The 26243-nt window shown below is 41.9% G+C and overlaps 1 protein-coding gene across 7 annotated transcripts in view; it reads right to left on the bottom strand.

The window, feature by feature from the left end:
* Window positions 1-903: 903 nt before the first annotated feature.
* tfeb (transcription factor EB) overlaps window positions 904-26243 on the bottom strand; it is a 158407-nt gene continuing 133067 nt past the window's right edge. For 6 of the 7 annotated variants that reach the window (XM_059950350.1, XM_059950353.1, XM_059950351.1 and 3 more), the window contains 5 exons: window positions 23925-24030; window positions 16431-16487; window positions 15238-15313; window positions 11373-11520; window positions 904-9431 (listed from right to left, as the gene is read on the bottom strand). In XM_059950350.1, the coding sequence (XP_059806333.1) occupies window positions 9018-9431; window positions 11373-11520; window positions 15238-15313; window positions 16431-16487; window positions 23925-24030 (801 nt within the window). In that variant the 3' untranslated portion in view covers window positions 904-9017. The remainder of the gene's footprint in view (window positions 9432-11372; window positions 11521-15237; window positions 15314-16430; window positions 16488-23924; window positions 24031-26243) is intronic. The other variant, XM_059950356.1, reaches the window with a different exon arrangement.

Below are 26243 nucleotides of genomic sequence, written 5' to 3'. Positions count from 1 at the left end.
TAAAAAGAAGGGGGGGCGGTGAAGGAGGACAGCTAGCAATGGGTGAAGCCAGATGGATATGAAAGATAAAGGGCTGGAGAGGAAGGAGTGTGATAGGAGAGGAGAATGGACCATGGGAAAAAGGGAAGGAGGAGGGGACACGGGGGGGGGGGGGGTTAAAAGAAGTAAGAAGCTTGAGTGGAGAATAAAAGAAGGGGAAATCAATATTTTGGACTGTATTTCCTTTCCTCTCAATTTGCACCTAATGCAATTATATTTATTTTGTTGTGTAAGTTATGCATTGTTTGTAACAATGACTGTCAAGTTTCTAATGTACTGCGCTGCAACTGCAAAAAGTTAATTTTCATGGCATTTATACCTTATGTATGCCTATATAACAAACTTGAACCTAAAATGCAATTCTTTGCACTTATTTGAAAATGAAAATGAAGGTGTCTTCAATTATTTCAGAATGCTTTTATCCAACACAATGAATTACATACAACCTTTCTGCAGATGAAAAGAGAGGTCTCCACATTGCAATAGGGAAATGATCCATAAGAGGGCAAAGAGTGCAGTTAAGGAAGTTGCTGTTTCTTCATATCAAAAGAACCATGTTCATTACTGTACACTCTTTGCCGGAAGCTTCACTTCACCGCACTGTTAACATTACCAATTTTTAACTCGCAGAATTGGTTGTAAACTAAAATCAAATTTTCAAGAAGCTCTGGTGGGATTTGAAGTCATCTTCCTTCATCGTTTCCCTAAATCATCGGAACCATGCCCATCACCAGCCATTGGCTGTAGGTCACATTATTGGTCAGCGGTCTCACTGGTCAAACAGCAGCTGGAAAATATAAACCACTTTCCTTCCCACCTCCCGGAGTTCAACTACTCTTCCCAAAGAGCACAAAAGAACACAGATGCAGTTCAAATAAAACAATCTGTATATTTTATAAAGAGGTAAATAATCTCAGTAGCATCATGATGCTCAACAGTAAATTTTTTGCATCAACAATCTGTAAAGACACCATTGCAAGTTTTCCATTCCTTTGCAACTCTGAAAATATAATAGGCTGTTTTACCCATGAACTGGTTCAGAAGACTGAAGCAGGATAGAGTGTATTTTTATTTTAAAATATGCTCAAAATTACTGGGTGAAAACATCTTAAAAATTAAATTATAGTGGAATGGAAAAGGATTCCATGGGTAACAGTGTCAGACTCCAACCTTGTTAAATGCTTTACATTCATTTCAGAACCATCTATTTTAGCAAAGAAGAAATTTTGTTTTACCACTCTGACAAAATTATAAATGATTCTAATTGCAGTCTAGCTTGGAGATCCAGTACGTACAAATTAATTTACAGGCTTTTATTATTTCGACCACAGTGATAGGATCTAAATGTTCATTGCCATTCCTAACTTATCACTGATCCTTAGAACAAATTCTGAATTGCAGGAATTTTCAGAGGAAGCAAGAATTGGGTAGGGTTAGATTGGAGCACATTACCCAATTCCTTATGTTCGCTCCTTAATTTGAGAAGGCAGAGACTCAACAAATCCTGTTTCTGCAGTATTTCACCTGACCCCACTGTGCATTCAAATCACCTGACTTATGGATGTTCTCCGACAACCCACTTTTAAAATCTGCCAGCACTGGAGCCTGACGACAAAGCAACCATTCTTAGAGTTGAATAAGGAAAGCATATGATCCAAATTAGTGTGTGCGCAAAGCTGGGGTCTACAAAACACCTAAGCCTGGGGCAATTGACAAAATCACTCATGGTTTAGCAGTGAATGCTGTAGGATTACATGAAGGTATTGCCCGTATTCCAGGAGTGCCCAGGCATTAAACGGTAATCAGCAGGACAGTCCTGTGAGCAAAACCCAGTTTGGACAAAAGGGGTTTGGGTGCTGTAAGAGAGTTAAAACCCCCCAAAATAGCTAAAATAAAAATTGTGTCTCAATATCATAAGTGAATAGGACACCAATACCATCTGGGTATTTCCATCTAGGTTTTGATAGGCTGTTTTGATAGGTTTCCATCTAGGCTGTTGAACTGGTTTAACTACAAAAAGAGCTTTCACTTATGTTGGGAACTGTAACAGAAAATGAAAATTTAACAATATACAAATGCCGAAAAGCCAAAATGAAAACAGTAAATGCTGTAACACTTAACAGGTCAGGCAGCGAATGAAAAACAGGGTTAATGCTTCAGGTTTGAAACCCTTCTTCAGAATCTCAGGGTCCCAGACCAGAAACATCAACATTTTCTCTTTCCACAGGCATTGCTTGACCTGCTGAGTGTTTCCAGTATTTTCTTTGTATTTAATGCTAACTGGTAGTTAAGCTGTTGCTGAGTAATCAAGATACCTAATGTACTGATCCAAATGCAAAAGTTCAAATTCTGGCACGACAGCTAGGGAAGATGAATTCAGCTATTTCGATTCTGGATTTTGTTTTAAATATGTACAGGAATTTGGGGGGTTGGGGGGGGGGGTAACCTGATTCATTATGGTCTCCCGGAGAAGGAAGTTCACTGCTCTTACTCAGTTAGCTTGCATCTGATTCCGGGCCCACGATGACTGTTAACTGTTTTTTGATCTGTCTACCAAACAAGTCAGTTCACAGTCAGAGATTTACAGAATGGCCAAGTATGTTAGGCAGCCTTTCAGCCCATTGAGTCCCTACTGACCATACGCAGGAATATAGTATGTCATTCCACTCTTACTGAAGTTACACCCAAAGCTTTGATGCTAAGTGTTCTAAAATGCTACATCTTATAGCACCTTTGCCAAATCGTCTCTTTCTAGATTGCTGCCACGAAGCACAGTGCATGGTTGACATGGTTGATCCAGATGAATTCAATTCTCAGCCATAAGTTTGTATAAGTTGCTCTCTGCTGTCTCTGCGGAAGTACATTCAACTATAATCCAATTTCTATACAACTAAAGTAAGTGTCTGTAGAATTCAGCTTCTCTCGCAGAACCCATCGTTACAGGGTGTTGAGGGCTCATTGGGCTGGAAGGGCCTGGTAGCGTGCTGTTTCTCTAAAAATAAATCAACTCTGGCAAATTCTAACCTCCCACTACAAACAAAAACTTCAAATTGGTAAAGTGATTGGTGGGAGAAAAGCAAGAGAGACAGCTAGAAGTGGCAACTCTCTCTCTCCGTAGAAGAGTCAGGTTGATTGCGAACAGTGACATAGACCGTAAGACATAGGAGCAGAACTAAGCCATTTGGCCCATCAAGTCTGCTCCATCATTTGATCATGGGCAAAGCTCCTACACAAACCAACCCACCCCCTTTTCACAACCAGGCACCAGAAGTATTAACATATGTGGAACTCACTGTCATGGGAAGTATTGTGGGAAACTGGCATAGAGGCTGCTCAGGTCAACTGTGTGTGGGCAACAAATGCCAGCCTTACTGACCGCGTACCCATTCTATGAATGAATGGGAAGAAAGCAGAAAATGCTGGTGACTCTTGGCAAATCATGAAGTATCTGTGGAAAGAGGAGTTTGCATTTCAGTTTAGAGACTCCTCATTCATTATGATGAAATGCCCTTGCCCAAAAACATTACCATTGTTAAATACAAGAGGTTCTCTGGAAATCCATAGTAGCATATATGAAATGCTGGAGGTCAGCCAGCACCTCCGGATACTGTGGGCCCACTCCAGCTGTTCCCAGCTTCGGGTTCATGGACTCAATTTGCTTCTGAATGCTGATGCTTGTACTATTGCTCACAGGATTTGGTTTCATTTCGGTTTTTTTTTTAAACACTCTACACAATTTGTTTCGGTCATTTTTTAAAAATTGATTTCTTGTTTTGTGGCTGCCTGTAAGCAGACGAATCTCAAGGTTGTATAACTTATACATTCTTCGATAATAAAGAGAACTTTGAAGAAACAGTTGGTGTTTCAGGCCGAGACTCTTCATCAGGACCACAATATTACTTTACACAACATTACCTTTGTTTCTCTGTCCACAGATGCTATCTGACTTGTTTAGCATCAGCAGGCTTTTCTGTCTTTGTTTCAGATTCCTGCAACTGAAATCTTTTTTGATTTTCAAATATAAGGAAGTCTCTCACAATGTTGCAAACATCCCACCTCAAGCGATAGCATAGTACAGAAGCCGATTGTTGGCTGTGGGAAGAAAACATGCTGCATACAGCCAGTATCTAAATTTGGCGGCAAGAGTTAGAAATGCATGTGGTGGAGGTGAGAGCAGAGGAAGAACTGAACCGAGACGTGAGTCAACCCAGTCCCTAGATACCAAGGTTTTGAACTCTACTGTCTATCGTGAACGATCGAAATATCACTGAAACCAGTCACAAGTTGTCGCAAGGCCTCCCACATCTCTCCTGTAGCAGATAGCCCACATGCTCTCCCAATCTGCCCCCACACTCACCTCAGGTTTGAGCTCATTCTTCCTGACTGGTTTATCCAGTGTGAACTTCAACAGCACAGAGGGGAGGGGAGAGCAGAAGATACTTCCAATACTCTCTTATTGGAAGGTAAAGCCCGAATTAGAGTACAAAGATTAAATTAGGATCAGTAGTTTGAAAGTCAACCTTAACAATGTATGGCTTAAACCATGAAAGTAAAATTTGGGCACTCCCAAACAGGAGGGTTTGACAGATATACTAGAGAGGCGCGGTACACAAATGTACACAACACAAAAAGAGCCAAGCAATGGCATAGGCCAACTTGAGGCTCAGATGGCCTTCCAGAGAGAAAGAGAGAACTGAATCTTACTTTAATACAGTGGCATTTCAATGGACCCAATGAGTTTCCTGGTTACTAGTTCACATCTGGCCACTTCAAAACATGGTGCTGGAGCTTAAAAGTGTCTAAAACCAATATCCTACGATCTGCTCAAGCCACACAATACAAATCATCCTTGTTCATTGCCTCAGACACCCAGAAAGTCAACGACAGTGCATAAGGCCACCACCTCTGATTTACAAGTTATACCAACTGGAGTCACATTGACTGGATCTTCATTGCCACTGGGTCAATAACATGGAATCCCGATAACAGCATTGCAAGGAGGGCTCCCACCACACAGACTGCAGTGGTTCAAGATAACTCATTACCTCCTTGTGGATCAGATGGAGATGAACAACATATGTTCTTGTCAGTCACACCCATATCCAAACAATGACGACTCATGCTTTTGTTAACAGGACACACATTGGCTATAATTGTCAAACACTGGGAGCTGAATTTGTGATGTGAGTGGGTGGTAATCTGGTCAAGAATTTTTAATCGCTGCCTGTTCTTGTGCCACAAAATACCAAAGGATAGATATATCCAAATGCAAAGCAATAGCTTAACGCAACGCAAAAGGTTCGCAAACCATTATCGCATTTGTTAACAGGGGAAAACAGAAAAATTAAAGATCTGATAGCAGATGGAACACAATCTCAAGATACGTGTAACATTTGCAGTCTGCTTGACCCATTTCCAAATTTCCAATACACTGAATTAAGTTACGGACTATGTCACAATATTACAGAGTGTTTTACATTTCAAGTACAGCTCCGTACTATAATTCACTCAAAACAGGCAGAGAATCCTGCTTCCAGTTGTTCAGCACATTAACAAAAGGAGCAAAATGTTCAGGAGCAGAGCTGCCCTTTTGCACACATTCAGGGTGAGACAAGGAACTTCATTGGCACCGACGTAGATGTGAAGTGTAGTCGGTGTTCTGTTGCAGAAAATGTAGTCGCCAACTAAGCATAGCAAGATCCCACAAACAACAATGACACTAATACCCATCTGGTCTCATTTAGGGAAGGTAGACCGAAAGATAAACACCGTCCAAAATATCCAAGGAACTTTCACTTTGTTTCTTTTTCCATAACTTGCCACGCAACATTTAGATCTAATGAAAGGAGAGCCCGGACCACATTCACAAGTGAGTAAGCCCTTTTGAGCAGAGCAAAGCAATGGCAACTGTTCAAGTCCTTTTTAGTGTCTCCCCCAAATGTTGGCAGCGCTGACGGTACAACAGTGGAACGCCAGCTTAGTTATGGGCACCGTTCTCTATCCCAAAGCTGGAATCTACAATTTTCAGCTTCAGAGCTGGGCGTGTTATCTATAGGCTATCATAAATGTTAACCTAGTCTGCAAAGACTCAACTTATCTGCCCCATCTCTACCTCACCCCAGTAATCAGTGCGGTTAATTTGAAATTAAAAAAAGGAGTAGAAGTGATCAAGAGAAAAATAATTGGTAGTTACCTGCTCAATGACAAGGCAACTTTATGATCTTTTTTGCATGACTATATGTTTCTTTGCTAGCTACAGTATTTTGAATGTGCTGTGTACATTTTGCACCTTGGCCGCAGAGGAACACTACTTGAATCAGCTGAATGATCATTAAACTTGAACTTGATTTGACTTGATTTGATTTGAATGTAATTAAGCTGAAAAAGGGAATAGAAATAGACATTAATGTTGATGACAAAAGCAAAACTTCAAGTTGGACACTTCAAGAAGTGTCAGTGAAATAAACAAGTAAAAGGCTGCTAAGTAACTCCATCGTTTTAGGAGCTTTTTCAGTAAATCCTTTGTTGGGAAGTGGAGGTGGCCAGCGTTCCCACATTACATTCACTGATATTCTGGATAACTTGCTTGTTCCGCCAACACCTAGGAGGTTTTAGAACCAAAACCACGAGCCTGAGTCTGCTTTCCCCGTTGGACAAAAGCACAGGAATCCCCAACATTCATAGTTTTGAAAACAATTTAAGGATTCTTAAAGAATTTAAGAATTAAAGAATTTTAAGGATTTTGAATTTCCTGCAATGGTTTATTTTCTCTTGAAGAAACTGCTTTGGATGATTGCCAAATAATTGGCTTACAGTCAACAGGCCATGAAACAGCTTAAAACGAGAAGCGTACTTTGGATCATATTTTGTCGGCATCTACATGAAGCCTCCCACAAATGACATGGAAAATTTACACTGAAGGGAGAGAAGCCACGAATATTGTTGATACAATATACTTGAAAAGGGAAAATTTGCTTTGCTCGTGAGACAACAGCAGGGAGTGTGGAACTACTTGGCCAGCTCTTCCAAAGGGGTGGAGCAAGTACAAAGGACTAAATGGGCTCCTGATCTCTGTCAGTGGAATTTAACATACCAGCTCCCCCTGCTTTGAGCTACAGTCTGGGTATACCACAGTCATGATCACTGAGATCTTCTTCCATTAGCAAACTTTAAGCATTGTCTCTATGATATTTAAATAAATCAGCACCAGCATTGCATCTTATGTTTTAATTTATCAGTGAGCACCTCACTGATTTGTTCAGAGCCTACACAGATCAAAATCAAGTCACATAACCCTGAATACAGTCCTTGGTACTGTTGATGTCCCATTTGGACGATACTTCTTTAGGAATTTTTATTTCTTCTGGCTTTGGATAAAAAAAATGGCTATTGAATACAGGCTAAGGCTTCTTCAGAGATCAGGCTGCAGCTCATTATGTATCTGCGAGGGATTAGAATGAAGGGAAAAATGGAGGGTTCCTTATCTCTGAGCTGGATACTGAGTTGGTGAGGTGCGTGCCATGGATTGGGGGAAATGGCTCCTTATCAGGTAAATAAATACAAGGTGGGGAGCAGCTCTTATCAGTGAGGGCTAAAAGCACAAGAACTGACACTTTAAGATGACCTTTAGGGCCAGGATGAGCCACTTCTGGTTCTCCCAGGCCACTGGTTTTAATCCCTTGCCTGGATCTCCTCTGACTGAGATTGTTCTTCATCACAGGCTGCACAGACTTGCGATTAAAACTGTGTGGATATCACAAGATCATCATCCTGGCATACCAACCTTGGCACTAAAATTAAGGCCCTCACTCACTCAGCTGAGAGGCCTTCCTGTGTCTGGAAACATGGATTAAAATAGCAGGGACAATGGGAATACATCAGAAATACAAGGCAATCTCATCCCATTAATTGAAATTCCCACATATAAAACTCAGCAATAGAGACTGGTGAATCATAAAAACAAGGGATTCTGCAAATGCTGGAAACAACAGAGATTCTGCTTGTGCTTGATTAAGGATTGATTAATTTATTTGCATATAACTGGGACCACAGAAACTTTGCTTATCCAGTTACCTGCTTTGCTCTGCTGAAAGACCATGAGACATAAGAGCAGAATTAGGTCAGCTGGCCCATCGACTCCGCTCTGCAGAAAAGAGCTAATTCATTTATGACCGTAGACCGCAACTTCTCACATCTGTCTAAATTGGGGGGAAATGGTGGTAAAAAATAAGGCAATGAGTTTTGAGTCCAACCCTAGCTTCACATGACTCTGTAGTATACCTACTCATTTTCTGCCTGAGGATAACGTTCATACACTAGGGCTCTCTAGATCAGCAATACCAAGCCTATTCCAGGTACAGATCAGCTAAGTAGTGGTATCAAGGATTCAAATTTAGGATTATCCTGAGAGAATGGATCCAGTTACAGCATTAAAAGCTGTGTCTGACCAACAAATTAGTAAGGAAAAATGGGAATTGTGATCATTCAGCTCAAAAAGGGATGTTTGAAGCCTCAATCTTTAACAGAGCCCCACCTCTTAACCCCAGTACTAACCACCTCAGTCACAGAAAACACTAACGGATTTTCACAATGCAGACTGTGGCTGAACACAGGCTTAAACCCAATGCCTTCCTTAAAAGATGATGGCTCAGTGATCAGTCGTGTACTCGGGGGAATACGTTAGTCAGTGTTGGGAAGGGAATAAGTGGAGGAGGTGGCCTCATGGATATGGCACAGAGTCATGCGGTCGTTTGGGGAAAAGAATATTAGACAGACTCCACAAAATATCTTTAAAATATGGCCTGCAAAAAGACGTGAAAATCTTCAAAACCAGGAAGTCAGCAAAAGAGAGCAACTTCTGATACATTCTTCAAATCAGTAGAAGTTCAGGAAATTCCTGAAGCTCAAAAGGTGGTATCTCCCCATCTTACCCATCCAACAGTTTTACACACACATTGTAGCTTTAAAGATATTCTGTGTCACATAATGTCACCATCGTCTATACTAATGCTGCTCCGTCGGCTGCTTGTTTTGGAAGCCAACGGCGACCCAGAGGAGAGGAGGGGGTCCTTCCCCAAGGGAGAGAGCACGTCGTCCATCATTAACATGTCATCCAGCTGATATTCCTTTTTGATGGGAGCGTTGAAGGACAGGTCAGTAAATTGGCTCATGGTGTCACAGTAGCCCAGCGAGGAGTCACAAAAGCCAAAGGACTGAGCAAAATCCAACTGGTTTTGAGGAGGCTGTTGGTGATGCTGGTTCTGGTGTGGCTGCTGAAGTGAGTTCACGGGATTCTCTTCATGTTTGACACAAGAAGCAAGGATCTCTGATGTGTTCAGCCCTGAGGGCGAGACAGTGGACAGTCCATGGGCCTGAGCTTGCATCTCCAGTTCCTACGTACAACCAAGAGAGGAAAAATGCTTCTGTTAATATTGGGAGGCACACTCACAGTCTCAAGTTCAATTTCAGACAGCCTGTGCTGTGTAAGTGCGAACGCTTTTGTAAAGTGGGAAATGCAATCTTCGCTGGAGAGAGAGTGCCTGTCTGATATAATGAAGTGCTGGGTTATGGATTGTAGTTTGATAAACTCTGGATCAATGGCTCTTTGATGCTCCTGCAGTTGCCTGCAATGGGGTGTGGTTGGGGCGGGGGGGGGGGGAGTGGTTTGATGCTTGGCGCTTCTGCCAGCACGGGTGGGGTGGAAGAGGCGGGGCAGTTTTTGGTGCTTCTGCCAGCATGGGTGGGGGTAAAGGGGAGGGTTCAATGCTTTTTGCTGATGCTTGTGCAAAGGGAAGGGGAGGTGGGGCTTCCAGGCTTCGATGCTTTTATCGTTCAATGTGGTTTCTTTGTTTCATAGATGTCTGTGAAGAGGACGAATGAACTGGATACATATTAAATGGACTTGGAAACTTGAAACTTTAATTTGCACACAACAATGAGAAATCGACAACATAAATTGGTAAATTGGTTTATTATGCCCACATGCACTGAAGAGCAGTGAAAAACTTGTCTTGCGTATGTTCATGCAGATCAATTCATTTTAAAATGCATTGAGGTGGTACAAGGTAAAATGCCGCAGGCATTCAGCACAATTGCCTTCATCAGATGGGCCACAGAGTACAGGGTTAGGACATCACCTCATAGTTGTACAAGACACTAGTAAGACCACCACCTGAAATACTGTGTGCACTTTTGGTTGCAATGCTTTGAAAAAGATGTGATTAAGTTAGAGATGGTGAAGGGAAGATTCCCAGGGATGTTTAGAAGAATCAGGGAGGATCTCATTGAAACTATCGAATATTGAAAGGCTTAGATTAAGTGGCCATGGAGAGGATGTTGAGTGAGTGGGAGAGTCTTGGACCAGAGGGCACAGCCTTAGAATAGAAGAACCTGCCTTTAGAACAGAGATGAAGAAGAATTTCTTAAACCAGAGGGTGGTGAATGTGTGAAATTCATTGCCACAGGCAGCTGTGGAAGTCAAGACATTGCATATATTTAACTGGGGGTTGATCAGATCTTGATCAGTAAGGGTGTCAAAGGTTATGGGGAGAAGGCAGGAGAATGGGGCTGAGTGGGATAATAAATCAGTCACGATGGAATGGTGGAGCAGAGCAGGCTCTATGGGCTGAATGGCCTAATTCTGACCCTATATCTTATGTTGCTGAGATTGGTGGTTTGAATTCTATGGAGAGTATGGATATGCTAAGACTGCTTTCCCTGGAAGAAAGGAGGGACATAAATGAAGTGGATGGTCACAGTCTTTTTCCAGGATAGTGCAGTCTATAACTAGGGATTGTAGTCTTAAAGGGAAAGAGGAATGTTTTAAAGGGGATCCAAGGGCAAGTTTTTCCAGGTGGTGTTGGATATATGGAAGAGACTGCCAGAAGTGGATACAATGACAGTATTTAAAGACATTGGAACAGGTTCACAGATAGGGAAGATTTAGAGTATATGAGCCAAATGCAGGCAATTGGGATAGTTCACAAAGGCTCCTTTGTCAGAATGGATGAGTTGGGCCAAGGGTCAACTTTCCTACTGTATACCTCTATGTGATAATGAATAAACTGCTTCAGAAATCATAGGTGAAATACCCGTTTTGCCTAGGATATCAGGCAGAATTTGCCTGCACTTTTTCCAAATAGTGCACAACAACTGAGAAGGTAACTGGCCTCAGATTCACATTTCATTGGATAGGAGACACCCCAACAACACCTTTCACACTGGAGTTTATGCCAGGATTATGAATTCAGGTTTTTGGAATGGCACCTGAATCCATAACATTTGGCCCAGAAGGGACACTCTTACCGCTGACATCCTTCGCTTCCTTTCCTCACCTGAATGCGAAACCGTAGGTGGTTGTTGGTGACTTCCAGCCTCTTTGACTGGCCCTCCATCTCTCTCGTTCTCTGCTGCTCCTTCTGGAGTCGTTTGATGTACTCGACCGAGGCTTTCAGTATCGTCCCCTTATTCCAACGGACATCCCTGTGGCAGCAACAGAGGGGAACTCAGTGCCGGTAGGAAAAGCGGGAATGGCACCATAGTGTAGCTTTTACAGCACCAGTGACTCAGGTTCAATTCCACTGCTGTCTGCAAGGAGTTTGTGGGCTCTCTTTGTGACCACTTGGGTTTCCTCCAAGGGCTCCGGTTTCCTCCCACATTCCAAAGACATAAGGGTTAGTAGGTTAATTGGTCACATGGGTCTAAATGGGTGGCAAGGGCTTGTTGGGCCTGTTACCGTGCTGTAGATCGATAGACAGACAGCTGGATAGACACATAAATAGAGAGATTATAGGGTAACAGACACAGTCTGCCTAATTAACAGATGCACAATGACCTCAATCCATAAAATGATAGTACACTTGCAGTCTTGTCCTATTTCATATATCACCATCTTAGAGCAGAGGAGGTAACGTGGCTAAATAACTGAATCCTAACGCACTTGTGACTTATACATGACTAGTGATGGGAGGCCTGAAGCAGGCAGAGGAGCAGATTTTGTGGTTTGCGTTATTTACATGGGTAGGTGGGGGACAGTGACGAGCAGATCTCAAAGAAGCCTCACCCATTCTGCGTAAAACCTGGAACAAAAACGGGGAACGTGGTACTCTGAGTTGCTCTGGGGTGCCGCCCTGACCCCAATATAAACTGCTCAAAGGTGACAGCGGGTGACTTAATGTAACTAAATCCCATTTTAAAAAACACTATTTGAAACAGAACAACACACATAAAATGCTGCCGCTACTGAGCAGGTCAGGCAGCATCTACGGAGGGGAAATAAACTGTCGGCGTTTCAGGCCAAGCCCTTCATCAGGACTGAGGGGTCTCAGTCTAAATCACAGACTGTTTATGCCCCTCCATAGATGCTGCCTGTCTCGCTGAGTTCCTCCAGCACCTTTTACTTATTATTATTTTACTCATCTAGACGTGCAGTGCAGTGGCAGGACTTTGCAGTCCAACAAGGCTGCACCATCCACGTGACCAATTAAATTTCTAACCCATATATCTCTTGGAATCTGGGAGGAAACCAGAGCTCTCAGATTGCCTGTGTTCCTTTAGATTTCCAGCAGCTGCAGAATCTCCTGACTTCTTAATTTTTAAAACAGGGTATTTTTTAACGTTGGTGACCACGACTGGAAGATAATTTAGAATATAAAACCCCTCAATTTCATTCTATCATTGTTTACCACAATGCACTATGTAATGGATTAAACTGTACTGAAAGTATGCAGGACATGTTTTTCACTTGACAATGGTACATGCGACAATAGCAAACCAACTTTTTTTTTACCAGTTTACCCTACTCTATTTCTCTGAAACAGACTAAGGGAGCCAGGGTAAAGCCGGCAATAAACTCACTCTCATCCACATTGCTGATAAAGTTTGAAATTCAAAAAAACTTGAGAAAGGTCGTCTAAAAAGGCAAGTAGCCATTTCAGTGTGTAAAGGGAAAATAGTCATCTCACTATCACTGATCCGTCTGTAGTATCACTTCCTCTAGCTGGGGCTATTCCCCACATGACATTACCATCAGCAGAGCCATTTATACAATCCGCTCATTGAAGAATATTATTGAAGTTTATTGTAAAATACTGTTTACATTGTATTTAATCTCTGCTGCACCTAACTCTAAACTACAGAGGGAGCTTTACACTTATCTGATACATGTGGTTATTGACCTCAGAAAGGTTAACCGACTCTACAAATGAATTGCTTTGCCACACCTAACCCAAGTTTGTTTGATGGGATAGTGCAGAGAGAACATTTTAAATATATTCATGTTCTCTGTATTATTTGTTCATTATTTTTGTTATTTGCACAATTTGTTCATTTTTCACATATTGGATATTTGTTACAGAGCCATACAGAAGTACAGCAAAGAATAGGCCCTTGGCCCATTAGTCCATGCCAACCCATTTAAACTGCCTACTCCCATCAACCTGCACTGGGACCATAGCCCTCCATACCCCTACAATCCAGGTACCTATTCTCTTAAACATTGAAATCAAGCTTGTGCTAGCAGCTCATTCCACACTCTCATGACCTTCTGTATAAAGAAATCTCTCCTCACGTTCCCCTTATAAAGAAATCTCTCCTCACATTCCCCTTAAACATTCCACCATTCAGGAATGGTGGAAGGATGACAGGACTTTCATATGAAGAAAGACTTGATCGACTAGGCTTATACTCACTGGAATTTAGAAGATTGAGGGGGGATCTTATTGAAACGTATAAAATTCTGAAGGGATTGGACAGGCTAGATGCAGGAAGATTGTTTCCAATGTTGGGGAAGTCCAGAATGAGGGGTCACAGTTTAAGGATAAAGGGGAAGCCTTTTAGGACCGAGATGAGGAAAAACTTCTTCACACAGAGAGTGGTGAATTTGTGGAATTCTCTGCCAGAGGAAACAGTTGAGGCCGGTTCATTGGCTATATTTAAGGGGAAGTTAGATATGGCCCTTGTGGCTAATGGGATCAGGGGGTATGGAGAGAAAGCAGGTACAGGGTTCTGAGTTGGATGATCAGCCTTGATCATACTGAATGGCGGTGCAGGCTTGAAGGGCTGAATGGCCTACTCCTGCACCATTTTCTATGTTTCTATGTTTCACCCTTAACCCATGACTTCTAGTTGCAGTCCCACCCAAACTCAGCGGGAAAAAGCCTACTTGCATTCACCCTATCTATACACTCACTATTTTGTATACCTCTATCAAATCTCCTCTTTTTCTTCTCAGATCCAATGAATAAAGTCCTAACCTATCAAGGCTGTAAGTGGTATACGTACTTTGATAATAAATGTACTTTGAGTTTCTTTGAGTGACCTATTGCATCACAAAGTGGATAATATTATGCAACATGATTCCATAAAGAGAAGAAAAACAATATTTGAAAAAAAATGCACTAATGAAAAACCAACAGGGCACCCATTTGGGATAAAAAAAATCTGTAACGTGGACTTTAAAATTCTGCACCATAACTTAATTTATCTGATACAAACTACAAACTTTCAAGGCAAAATATTAGAAAATTCTGTTTCATTGTATGTATATCAATTACAAACAGGATAGATAATGTTTGACAAAACACATTTATCATTGAAACAAACATATACATTATGACTTAGATCAGGTATTTAAGAAGGGATTTGTGTTTCGTAAGAACTTTGAGAAATCAGTTTGATACAGATCAGTTTGCTGCATTGTTAGACTAATTTCTTATTAAGCTCTACTGAGAAGTGTAAACAATTTTATGCATTGTGTTCACCACATTTTAACCCAACTCCCTTTAAATCATTAATTTAACGTGTCTAAGTCATAGATTAGGAATTCAGAAGCAATGTAAGCAGTAGGATGAGGCTCAAAGGAAGATTACCAATGAAGCTTTGGAATAATGGTATCGAGATATATTTGGACCAAACTTACTAAAGGCTCTAATTGTGCTGTAACCATAAATACGAAAGGATACTACAGGACAGAATCGATTGACTCAGTGCCAGAACATGCAGGAATATGTAATGGGACAGGATGCAAATGGGAATGGATTGCTCGTCTCTGGCAGGGACGGCTCTTTTGATTGTGAGTGAGGAAGATGATATATCTTCAAACAGAAAACATCCAACTCAAAGTAGCAAGTGTGTTAGATAAAGGTAACATTGACAGGAGTTAGTAGTAAAAATAAGTAACTGAAAATAAGGTCTACTCACAGGTCACTGGACTTGGGGATTAACAGTCCCAATTCTTTTATCCGATCGTTGATATTAAACCTTCGCCTGCGCTCAACTGGTGGAAAAAGTGAGGCCAATATGAATGTGAAGACAGTTTACAACAAGTTTTTGTAATAACTTTGCTACTTATGAAAAATATTTTCCAGTTCCTTTGCAAAGGGTCGGGCACTAAGCCTGGGAGTTTGAAGAAACAGAAAACCAGATCACATATGTTCACCACTATCACGGTCCAGCAGAAAATAGGAAGTCAAAAGCTTCCTCCTTCTGCTGGGAAGCATTCCACTCTCCAGTGCACAAGTCCAATGGGGAGTGACAGTACCCACCAGAATATTAAAGCAAATTAACCCCACCACACACCTCCAAATCTTGTCTCCTTCTCTCCATCTTCAACTACTCTCAGAATCACACCCATCCCCAAGCAAAACTCCCTCCTGACAATAAGCTTCAAAACAGAACTAAGCAAAAGTATAGTAAAACAATCAAACAAGCCTGATAGTAATAGAACAACATTACAAGCTGCAAACACACCTGGAAATCTCAAAGCCAGTCCCAGGTGGTGTTCAACATCAGACACCTGCCTCATGCTCAGAGCCAGTAGGAAAGATATCAAAGCAACTGAGTCAGAAGATACAGAGTAATAGCGCCCACCATAAAGCAAGAGAAGGAGAGTAGGTTTCCATAAAATACTGATACTTTGGGCTTTGGGGCAGGAATAGGCTCCAGGTTTCCACCTGAAGTTCAAGGCATCATCTTCTGCATGTCCTATCTCATAAGGAATCCTAAAAGCAAAACCTTATTCACCTCACTCCCTTCAAGTCACTGCTGATTCAGCCTGCAGGTGTGGGTTTCAGTTTTAACCCATAAACCATTACATGCTGGGCAGCCAGACTCATCCCACTCGAAACTTCATCAATCAAAATCAAGCCAAAAGCCATAGCCTTGTTTAAATTAAGAACCAGCTACTTTCTGTAAGAATCTGAGTGTCCTTGAGACTAGCCAAGGAGAAGCGCCAATTCAGCATAACCTCAAACACATGAGTGAACTCACCCAATCCGCATCCCTATCTCGTGCACTGAGCAGAATGGCAATGAAAGACAGCTAAAACCAATCAAGTTACAAGGAGAAGCAAGCTGCGGGAGCACGAGAGACGAATTGAAGGAATGGTTACTCACTGAGGTTGTGATTGTCTTTCTTCTGCCGCTCTTTAGCCAATGCTCTCACTTCTGATTCTAGCCAAAAACAAAGACAACCAATCAGAACAGTTAGAGGAAACGCTGCCACGCAGTGGCATAGGGTCACTCAGAACTAGTTCAAAACCACGCTTTCAGGGACAACTCTTCTTTGCTCCAAATCAGGGAATGCTGCGTTAGAATAAATGAGAAACAGTAGCCAGTGGCAACTGGATGAATCACAGTTTGCAAATACAAAGAGATTATAAAATATCAAAAGGGAGGATGAGTACTAGATTTTTTGCAAGTTCTGATTTGCCTGAAAATACGATAAAAGAAGATTCAACTGCAACTTTCGAAAGCCAGTTGGCTAAGTAATTCTCCACATAGTAAATTTGTTTTCTCTCTTTTTAATTGCACTGTAAGAGCGTTGCTGGCCACCCTATGCTATTTATACAGACCCATAAAAATTAATGTCATCAATTGCACACTTTACACGTTTGAACTCTGCACTTAAGAAAATATTCTGTTACAAGGTTTCACAGATACCCACAGTTAACTGAGTATTTGTCTTTCTAATGCAAAATATCACAGGGATATGGGCAGAAAGATAAAACAAATAGAACTGATGCGAACAATTTCAAATGGCTGACACAGACAAATGGTCTCCTCCTTTGCCGTATGATTCATTGAAAGGAGGAAGGAAAGCCTCTTGCAAGACTACTTTCTGTTCCAGTATCCCTAGATATGCTACGTACTTAGGTCAAGGTCAGCTGATTCCCAACCCACTCCAAGGCCCAAATGTGGTGATGTCTCCCACTGCAATACTCTGGGACACAAAGCCTGTCTCTCAGTAACATCCCCAAAGAGGCCTAGACCCACAAATAATGAACATTCCATTCACACAAAGGCAGATATGAGGAGAAAACAAAGCTTATTTTGGAGAAAAATAGGGAGCAGAGAGAGCCCAGAAGCTAGAAATTGCTGCTTTTTAATTGTGTTAAGAATGCATTAAAGATCACTCATAAAACCATTTAGGAAAGTTCCATAAAAATCTAGATCACTGTATGAACTCAGAACTTTACTATTGAGCTTCCTCTGTGAACACCATATGAAGTCCATTTTTGCAAATCGTTATTACGAGTTTTCACTGAGGCCTAGTTTCAGGCTATTAGTTCAAAGTTCAATTTATTATTAAAGTGCATATATGTCACCATATGCTACCCTGAGTCAAATTTTGCAGGCATTTACAGGAAAATAAGTAAATAAATAGTTTAAGAAAAGCTATATGTAATAAAGACTGACAAACAAACAATGAGCAAAAGAGTTTGGCAGTTTCACTTCCAATCTTAGGAAGGGATGAATCTCAAAACAACCACACTCTTCCAATTAACAAGGAGCATTGCCACTTAATGGCTTGAAGGTGCATTGATGAGACAGGAGTGTGAGAATTTTCTTGGGGAAGAGGGGAGGGGGCAGTCTACTGAGGAATAGAAGATATTCAGGATATGTTCTGTACAAGCCCTTCAGGGCCATAGGTTAGTATTCCAGGCAGAAGACGACCAGTAATGTTTCTATAAGGATCAGTGCTACCCGAGTACAGCTTCTGAACACCTGCAGTGAGGGAAAATCTACAGTGCTGACAAATCCCTAAGCTTGTTCTACTATCTCCTACGTGATGAAGGAAAAGTTGATGAAGTCTGTCCTCAAATATGAAGCTTGAAGATCTCAGGAATAGAAGCCTTGACATATGCAGAGCGTTTGATGACTCTGGGCCTGTACAAGATTGAATTTGGAAGGATGAAGGGAGATCACATTGACAGCTACACGATATTGAAAACCTGGACAGAGTAGACATTGAAAGGATGTTTCCATTAGGAGAAGAGCCTAGGATCTGAGGGCACAGCCTCAGAATAAAGGGATAACCCCTTGGAACTCAGATGAGGAGGAATTTCTTCAGCCAGAGTGTGGTGAATCTGTTGAATTGCTCGCCACAGAAGGTGGTGGAGGCCAAGTCATATATAGTAGTGCATGTGTAGGCCTCCGTTAGTCTCGATAGACCATGGATTTGCACTTTGGAAAGTTTCCAGGGCGCAAGCCTGGGCAAGGTTTTTTTTTTAATGGAAGACCAGCAGTTGCCCAAGCTGCAAGTCTCCCCTCTCCACGCCACCGATGTTGTCCATGGGAAGGGCATTAGGACCCATACAGCTTGGCACAGGTGTCATCGCAGAGCAAAGTGTGGTTAAGTGCCTTGCTCAAGGACACACATGCAAGCCTCAGCCAAGGCTCGAACTAGCGACCTTCAGATAACTAGACAAACACCTTACATACACACACCACAAGATAGAGGAGCAGAATTAGGCCCTTTGCCTAAGAAGAAAAAAAAATATATATAGCAGAGATTGATAGATTCTTGACTGGCAAGGGGTGTTAAGGGTTATGAAAAGAAGGCAAAAGAATGGGGTTAGAAGAAAAAAAGTCATCCATGATTGGATGATGGAGCAGGCTCAGATGGGCTGAATGGCCTATTCCTGCTCCTATCTAACCTTCTGTGGTCTGGGTGAGAATCATGATGGAACACTGAGTAGCATGTGGTCGAACTCAATAGGAATAACCTGGAATGATCTAAAGCTGAGAATGACTATAATAATGATCATCATGGGTAATGCAGACCAGGCATGTATTTGGGGAAGGTGCGTATATGGAGTCCTGCAACAGGGAAACAGTCCCTTTTCCCCACCAAGTCCCTGCCAACCATAATGTGAGAGTGCCTATGATCACAGGTCTCAGAGGGCAGGAAGGTAGCTTGAGTTTTGGCCCCTTCTTTGGCAATGTTTCAGAGGAAACAGATTCAGCTAAACCTCATCGAATACAAACAACTGTGAGGATGAGAATCACTGTGGAGACAAATTCTGGGTGGTGTCTTGTTGCTGATGTCATCTGAGAGAATTTGATGCTAGAAGAAAGGCTGCAGGGCAAATTAAAAACCTCAAGAAAAACTTCCCAATGAGCGAGAAATAGGTGAAATGGTGCTTTAATCCATGGCTGGGTCAATATTAAAGTTTTGGAAGATGGGAATAGCTGCAGAAAGGAAATCTTACATTAGGAGTTCCAAAATACAGAGGAAGATTAGGAAGCAAGAAGAGACTAAAACTTAGCAGGTGGATTTGCAGGAAGTCCCAGGACAGAAATAGTAAAATGAAACACATGGACCGGAAAGCAAACTCGCAATTCAAAATATGGGGGAGAAAATTAGAATAATCACTATTTGTGGGTCCAAAATCAACGATCAGATTACTGGGAAATTGGAGGCCTACTTGAGATTTGCTCAAAGATACTGTTTGTTTCAGAGTTCAGCCATATTTCCTTTTTATGCAAAATTATAAAGAGTTTGCTTTTAATCGTCTCTTCTAAAGACCGCTGATTGTTACACAATACTTATCACTGGCCATAAGCCTTGAAAAAGCACGTGGGAAAGAAAAGATCCCAGAATCAGAACGCCAATGAGGCTCAGCCAGGGAAGGAATGATAAAAACAGATTATTTTTTAAAAAAATGATAAAAGCCAAGCACAATGCAGCTTATCATTTCAAATGATACACTTGAGTTTTAGGATTGTTTTAATGTCATTTCCAGGACTCAAATGTAAAGGAGAATAAAATAATAAAAAGATGCAGGATAAAAATACACAATAAGGTAAAGAACACAATCACAAAAAATCTATAAATACATCAGATAGCTTAAATACATAAATTGATTATATGTCCATAACGTGACGCTAGGCACAGGAGTATCTGTATTTGAAGTGACCAGCACAAGTGGTGCATGTGAGTTTGACATCAATGTATACTAGAAGTTGGATTGGTACATAGATAATAGGAGTACGAAGGGCAATGCTCTGGATTCAGGTCGATGGGACTAGGGAGATAGTTCAGCACGTATTGGATGGGCCAAAGAGCCCATCTGTTTCTGTGCTGTACTTTGACTCTATGACTGGATGACTCCTACAGGAAATGACAAAGTTGGGGTAGTTGTGGGTGTGGAGGGGTGGGTTAGTAGATGCAAGCGTTGATTAGCCTTACTGCTTGGGGCAAGAAATTGTTTATGAGTTTGATGGTCCTGGTGTGAATGCTATGTAGCCTCCACAAACAGGGCGGGTGGAATCATTCATGATACTCCTGGCCTTTTATCCAGCACCTTCCAGTAAGTGTCCTTCATGAGGTAGGCTGGTGCAATGGTTCATTGGGCAGCTTGAATACCCGATGTAGAGTCTTCCTGCCTGCTGCTGTGTAATTTCTGTACCATGCAATGATGCACCATGTCAGGATGCTCTGTACTGCATGTCTACAGAAGGATGTAAGCACAGATGTGCATAGCCCAGCTCTCTTCAGCCTCCTCACAAAGTAGAGAGTCCTGATTGTGTTCTGGGACCATGAGAGGTTGTGGAAGATAAGCACTCCCAGGAGTTTGAAAGAGGGGTGCGAGTGTTTGGGTTATCCTCTGCTGATAACCATCTCCTTTGTCTTGTTGATGTTGAGGAACAGGTTATTTGCTTGGCACCAGGCCTCAAGCCTGAAAGAACTTATTATTATATATTGCAGATTGGAAAATAAATCTCAAGGTAACAGATAGTGACATACACATATTCTGATAACGAATTTACTTTGGTGGAGAAAAGGTGTCAAGATAATAGGAATGAGGTGCAACAAAGAGGGAACAAAAGGCCAATAAGGGTAGAAGGTTGTTAGACACACTGGCTAAACTCTGAGGAATACCGGACAGGAGACCCAAGAAACACTGTTAGGCAAAAAACCGTGTGGGTAAACCATGGGAAAGTGGAGTGACTTAGAAAATAACTGTAAACCACCCTGCAGGTAAGTCAGCATCTATGGGTAGGGAAGCCAGGTTAGCAGTGCAAGGGGAATGAGTGAGGTGAGGGTGTAGTGAGGAGCAAGGGGCACAGAGGGGTGCAAGGGGTAAGGGAGCAGAGGGTGCAGTAAAGGACAAGGGAGCAGTGAGGGGCAACAGGGTTATGGATAGGTGAGGGTTGAAGAGGGAGAGGGAGCTGTGAGGGGCAAGGGGAGAGGGAGCAGTGAGGGGCAGGGGAGCTAAAGGTGCAGTAAAGGACAAGGGAGGGATGAGGGAGGTGAGGGAGCAGTGAGTGAAAAGGAGTTAGGGATAAATGAGGGTTGAAGCGGAGAGGGAGCTGTGAGGGGCAATGGGAGAGGGAGCAGCAAGGCACAAGGGTAGCAAGAGATGAGTGAGGGGCGAGGAAGGGTGTGGAAGAAGTGAGGGATGAGGAAGGGTGAGGGAGCAGCGAGGGATGAAGGGGTTAGAAAGAAGTGAGGGTTGAAGGGGAAGAGGATATTGAGGGATGGGGAGGTCAAGAGAGCAGCGAAGGATGAGACTGAGGCAAGAATGCAATGGAGAAGTGAGTGGGCAGTGAGGAACGTCAGCAGAGGGAATAGTGGGGGCAATAGAGTTAGGGAGAAGTGTGGCATGAAGGGGAAATGAAACAGTGAGGGTTGGGGCTGGAACGGTGAAGGTCGAGGGTACAGTGAGGGGCAAGAGCAAAGTGAGGGTACACGTGAAAAGTTAGGGGTGAGGAAGAGGAGTTAGTGGCAACAATGAACAGCCTGGGTTAATGCACCTGCAGAGAGGCAGGACTTGGAGAAAGGCACAAATCTTAAGGGCTGTGTGAGCAGTGAAAGAATGCAGTGAGGAGTGCAAACAATGAGAGAAGTTGTGTGTGTTGTGTGGCAAAAGCAGGAAACATCTGTGAGCTGAGAGAGAAGAGGGCGGAGGTGAAAATTACTGTCAACTGAGGCTCATTTAGTGTTTGAACAATAATTTAGAATTTGCAAATTTTATAATTTAGAAAACGCTCTTTCCAAACCAGCTCAGCAGTAACCCAAGCCCAACATTAGGGAAAATCACAGCAATATTACTGCAAAGTCAGCAGAGGGTGCATACTTTGTGATTGGGCATTTTGTTGCTTCCCCTACTGAGGCCTAGTGTTAGTTGGAGCGCTGTCCCTCTGGGGAAAGGCCCGACCAGCCTACATTCAATGCTTCACTATAGCAACCACTGTGTGTTCAGAACCTTGGGACTGAGGATCAATAAATTTTGAAGAGAAATCAATCCTTCAGCCTGTTTCTGGAAAAGCAGCCATTCCAAGTGCTGCAGGAAAGGCACTCAGTCCACAGGGTGGTGCTGCTGCTTAATTTTACCCAAAATTTTAGAGGCTCCAAAGCCTTGATTATCAATTCAGGGGAGCAGGTCAGAGAAATAAGGTCTGGCATTGAGGTGGAAGGGTCATTGGCAGCTAAGGAAGATGCGTTTGACTCACCTCTGAACAAAAAAATACACATGCATTCCCATCAGAAGGCATTCTCGGCATTGTTATATGATGTGCACACAGTGAGCATGACTGAAAGGACATTGGAAGAATGAAGGGGATTTAGCATGAAGGGTTTTGACAGAATAAATACAGCTATCAGCAGTAAAGCCAGACAACTGATGAAAAAAAGTATAAGGGGAGTTAAAGAGAGACACAAGAGACTCGAAATACTGGAATCTGGAAAAAAATAAAACAAACTGCGGGAGGAACTCCATCGGGTCAGGCAGCGTCAGTGAAAGAAAATGGACAGTGAATGTTTCAGATCAAGACCTTTCATCTGGAAGTTAAGGAGACTTTGTGTTTATAAGCCATAGTTGCCACGGTCCCAAATTCACAGCTGTGAGAATTATGACAGAGAAAATTTGATTTTTATATTCGAAAGGGAACTGCAACAGAGCTAAATCAGAAAAATTGCAGTGTAATTGGTAAACACTTAAGAGTAAAGTAATTGAATTGTTCTTTAAAAGAGACAGCATTGGAAGAATGGACAAAATTACCTCCTTCTACACTATATGAATATGGTGATCTATGATTATGGAAATTCCAGTGACTTGGTAAATTCTGATCATTCAATTTATAATGCAATTTGCTCAACTCTCACAGATTATATCAGAAATTTACATTGTCAGCAAATGTTACAAAAATGAGACATGCTTTATTGAAAAGAAACTAGCATTTGAACTATTCCCGTGAGTTTCTGGGGCTATTAAGCACAAACAAAAAATGAGGAAATGAGGAATGAAAAGAGAAGTTGGGGGAGGATTATTAATGTAGGCGTGTTAGCAAAGGACGTTGATACAAGAAATAGGTTCAAGGAGCAACAGAGACCTATCTACTAAAAAAATTAACTGAGGGATATGGGGCAAAGGGCAAAATGAGGAAAATAATTTGTGGTTCTTAGATATAGGAGAGGTCACATTGAGAAACACAAGAAGGTAGAAAGTAGACTTGGGGCTTTGGAAGGGAAAATGGTTGATGAGTACATAGAGGATTTGAGAATGAGTAGGAAAGCATAAGGTGCATGGATTAATGTATCAAACACTATGAGTACAAGTTCAATAAACTCCATCAACATTATCTTGTCAACAGACACGTTACCTGACATTTCCCTTTTAATGGCAATGTTGGCAGGACATGAAGCACTTGTAGTTGATGCAATTCCATGGCTTGTGTAGACATCCATGTGGCTACTGGAAAGTGGTAACTAGAGGAGAAATAATTAATACAGGATATTAACATTTGCTTTATTTCAGTAGGTTATGCCACAGCTGCAGCACAATACCATTACAGTTTCTTAACAATCTAATCCTTTTTCTAAGCTTTTGGTCACATACCCAGGTATCTCTCTACACAGTTCAATGCCTAATTTTACCTGCTTCATGCTCAGGTGAAGCATAATTGGAAATCTACAGTACTGTGTGAAAGTCTCGTGCACATATATATATATAGCTAGTGAGCTTCAGATTTTTGCACAGTATTGTGGTAGCTTTATGTATTGCACTGTATTGCTGCCGCAAAAAATATCTCGACATATTTGACCAATGATAAATCAGATTCTGATATGGGTCTGAGAGTGGAAATGGGGCAGGAAGAGGGAAATCATGGTTGGGTAAAGGGGAAGGGAGAGGGGAGGGGGTAGAAAGCACCAGAGGGACATTCTATAATAATCAATAATCCAATTGCTTGGAATCAAGTGACCTTGCCTGGTGACTCAGGGTTGGGTGTATCTGCACCCACAGGCAACCCCCACCCCTGGCACTCCTTCTGTGCCACCTGTCCACTCTCCTCCCACAGTGCTCCACCCTCACCATTCCCAACATCCTTTGCTCCTGCCAGACTTACAAACTCATTCTCTGCTCCACTTTGACAAATACAGCACTGTGCAAAAGTCTTAGGCACCCTAGCTATACTGTACATATGTGCCTAAGACTTTAACAAGCACTGTAGGTCTTTTTATAAATGTAATTAATAGGCCCAATTTTTTCTAGGAAGTGTTAATGCCATTATGGCGCAAGGACGGAGTTGACCTGGTTAATCCCCCTCCACCCCAAGGGAAGTCACAGAAGCGAGTGTCACGGAGAAGATGCTGGTATGTATATCAGACAGATGCAATGTGCAAATATTGCCATCAATTAATGATCTCCCATGCAGAACTTGTTAAACCCCACACTTTTTAAACAGAGGCTATATTGAGGTCTGTGCACAAACTGCAGCTGGACGTTCAGGTAGATCCTGCATTTATTCTCATTCTGAATGGATGTGAGCTCACTCCCAGAATTTCAGGTCCATCCAAACATAAAATAAACATTCCTAATAAAAGACGTCAAGACAGGAGAGCATCCATATTAAAAAGGACAGTTTTCAACAATAAAACCTACAGGAGGTAAAGGGAGGCTCAGCAGGAGATGGTAGGTAAGCCAGACTTCACTTGGGCTCAATTGCTCGTGCAGATTTCAGCTCATATTTTTGTAACTTTTGACAAGATTCTCAAGAAATTGAATTGCCAAGATTTTTATGTATACCTTTGACACACACTGATGTACATAACTGAGACTGAGCTAATTTAAAATGAGCCAAGATCAGTCTGACCAAGTTAGATAGTCAAAATCCTTTTCCAGGGTAGAAATATCACATACTAAAGGGCAACACAGACAAAACACTGGAGGTACTCAGCAGGCCAGGCAGCATCTATGGAAAAAAGTGAAGAGTCAACTTTTTGGGCCGAGACCCTACATCAGGACATACTAAAGGGCACTGCTTTAAGGCAGGAAAAAGAAAGTTTAAAGGAAATGTACAGAACAAGTTTCTTTGACAAAGAGTGCAGATATCTGGAACACACTACAGGAGTAATGGTGAAAGCAGACATGATAGTGGACTTTAAGAGGCACTTGAACAGGTAGAAGAATATACAAGAAAAGGTAGAATATGGATCATATATATGCAAATGCCATTAGTTTGGCATCATGGTCAGCATAGACACGATGGGCTGAATGGCCTTTTCCTGTGTTGTACTGTTCTATGCTCTCCAATCTGCTCTACCAAAAGGATGCATTAAAAAAATCCTGTTGCACTATTCAAAAGCCTGTATCCTGTCCAATATCACTTAAAATTAACTGGTCACTATTACATTCAGAACTGTCGACTTTTGCTTGGACCCAAAGGACCCAAACTCCAGGTCACTATCTCAATACATTTGAAGCTGTAACTATACACAGTTTCCCTAGAAACAGTGACACCTTGCCTGCATCTTTCATACATCTACAGAGTGCTTAAACCCAAAAGAGATCATGGAGATACCAGTGAAGGCACAACATGGTGAATTTCAGTGTGAAGTTATAACTTTTGGGCTCATTTGCATGAACAGATTGGGGAACATTTCTTTGGAAATAAAGTTAAGATGAGACTTGATGGTGATAT

The sequence above is a fragment of the Hypanus sabinus genome, chromosome 25 (genome assembly GCF_030144855.1).
Source record: "Hypanus sabinus isolate sHypSab1 chromosome 25, sHypSab1.hap1, whole genome shotgun sequence".
Taxonomy (NCBI): Eukaryota; Metazoa; Chordata; class Chondrichthyes; order Myliobatiformes; family Dasyatidae; genus Hypanus; species Hypanus sabinus.
Note: the sequence above shows the minus strand (reverse complement) of the source record. Positions and strands in the feature narration are given on the sequence as shown.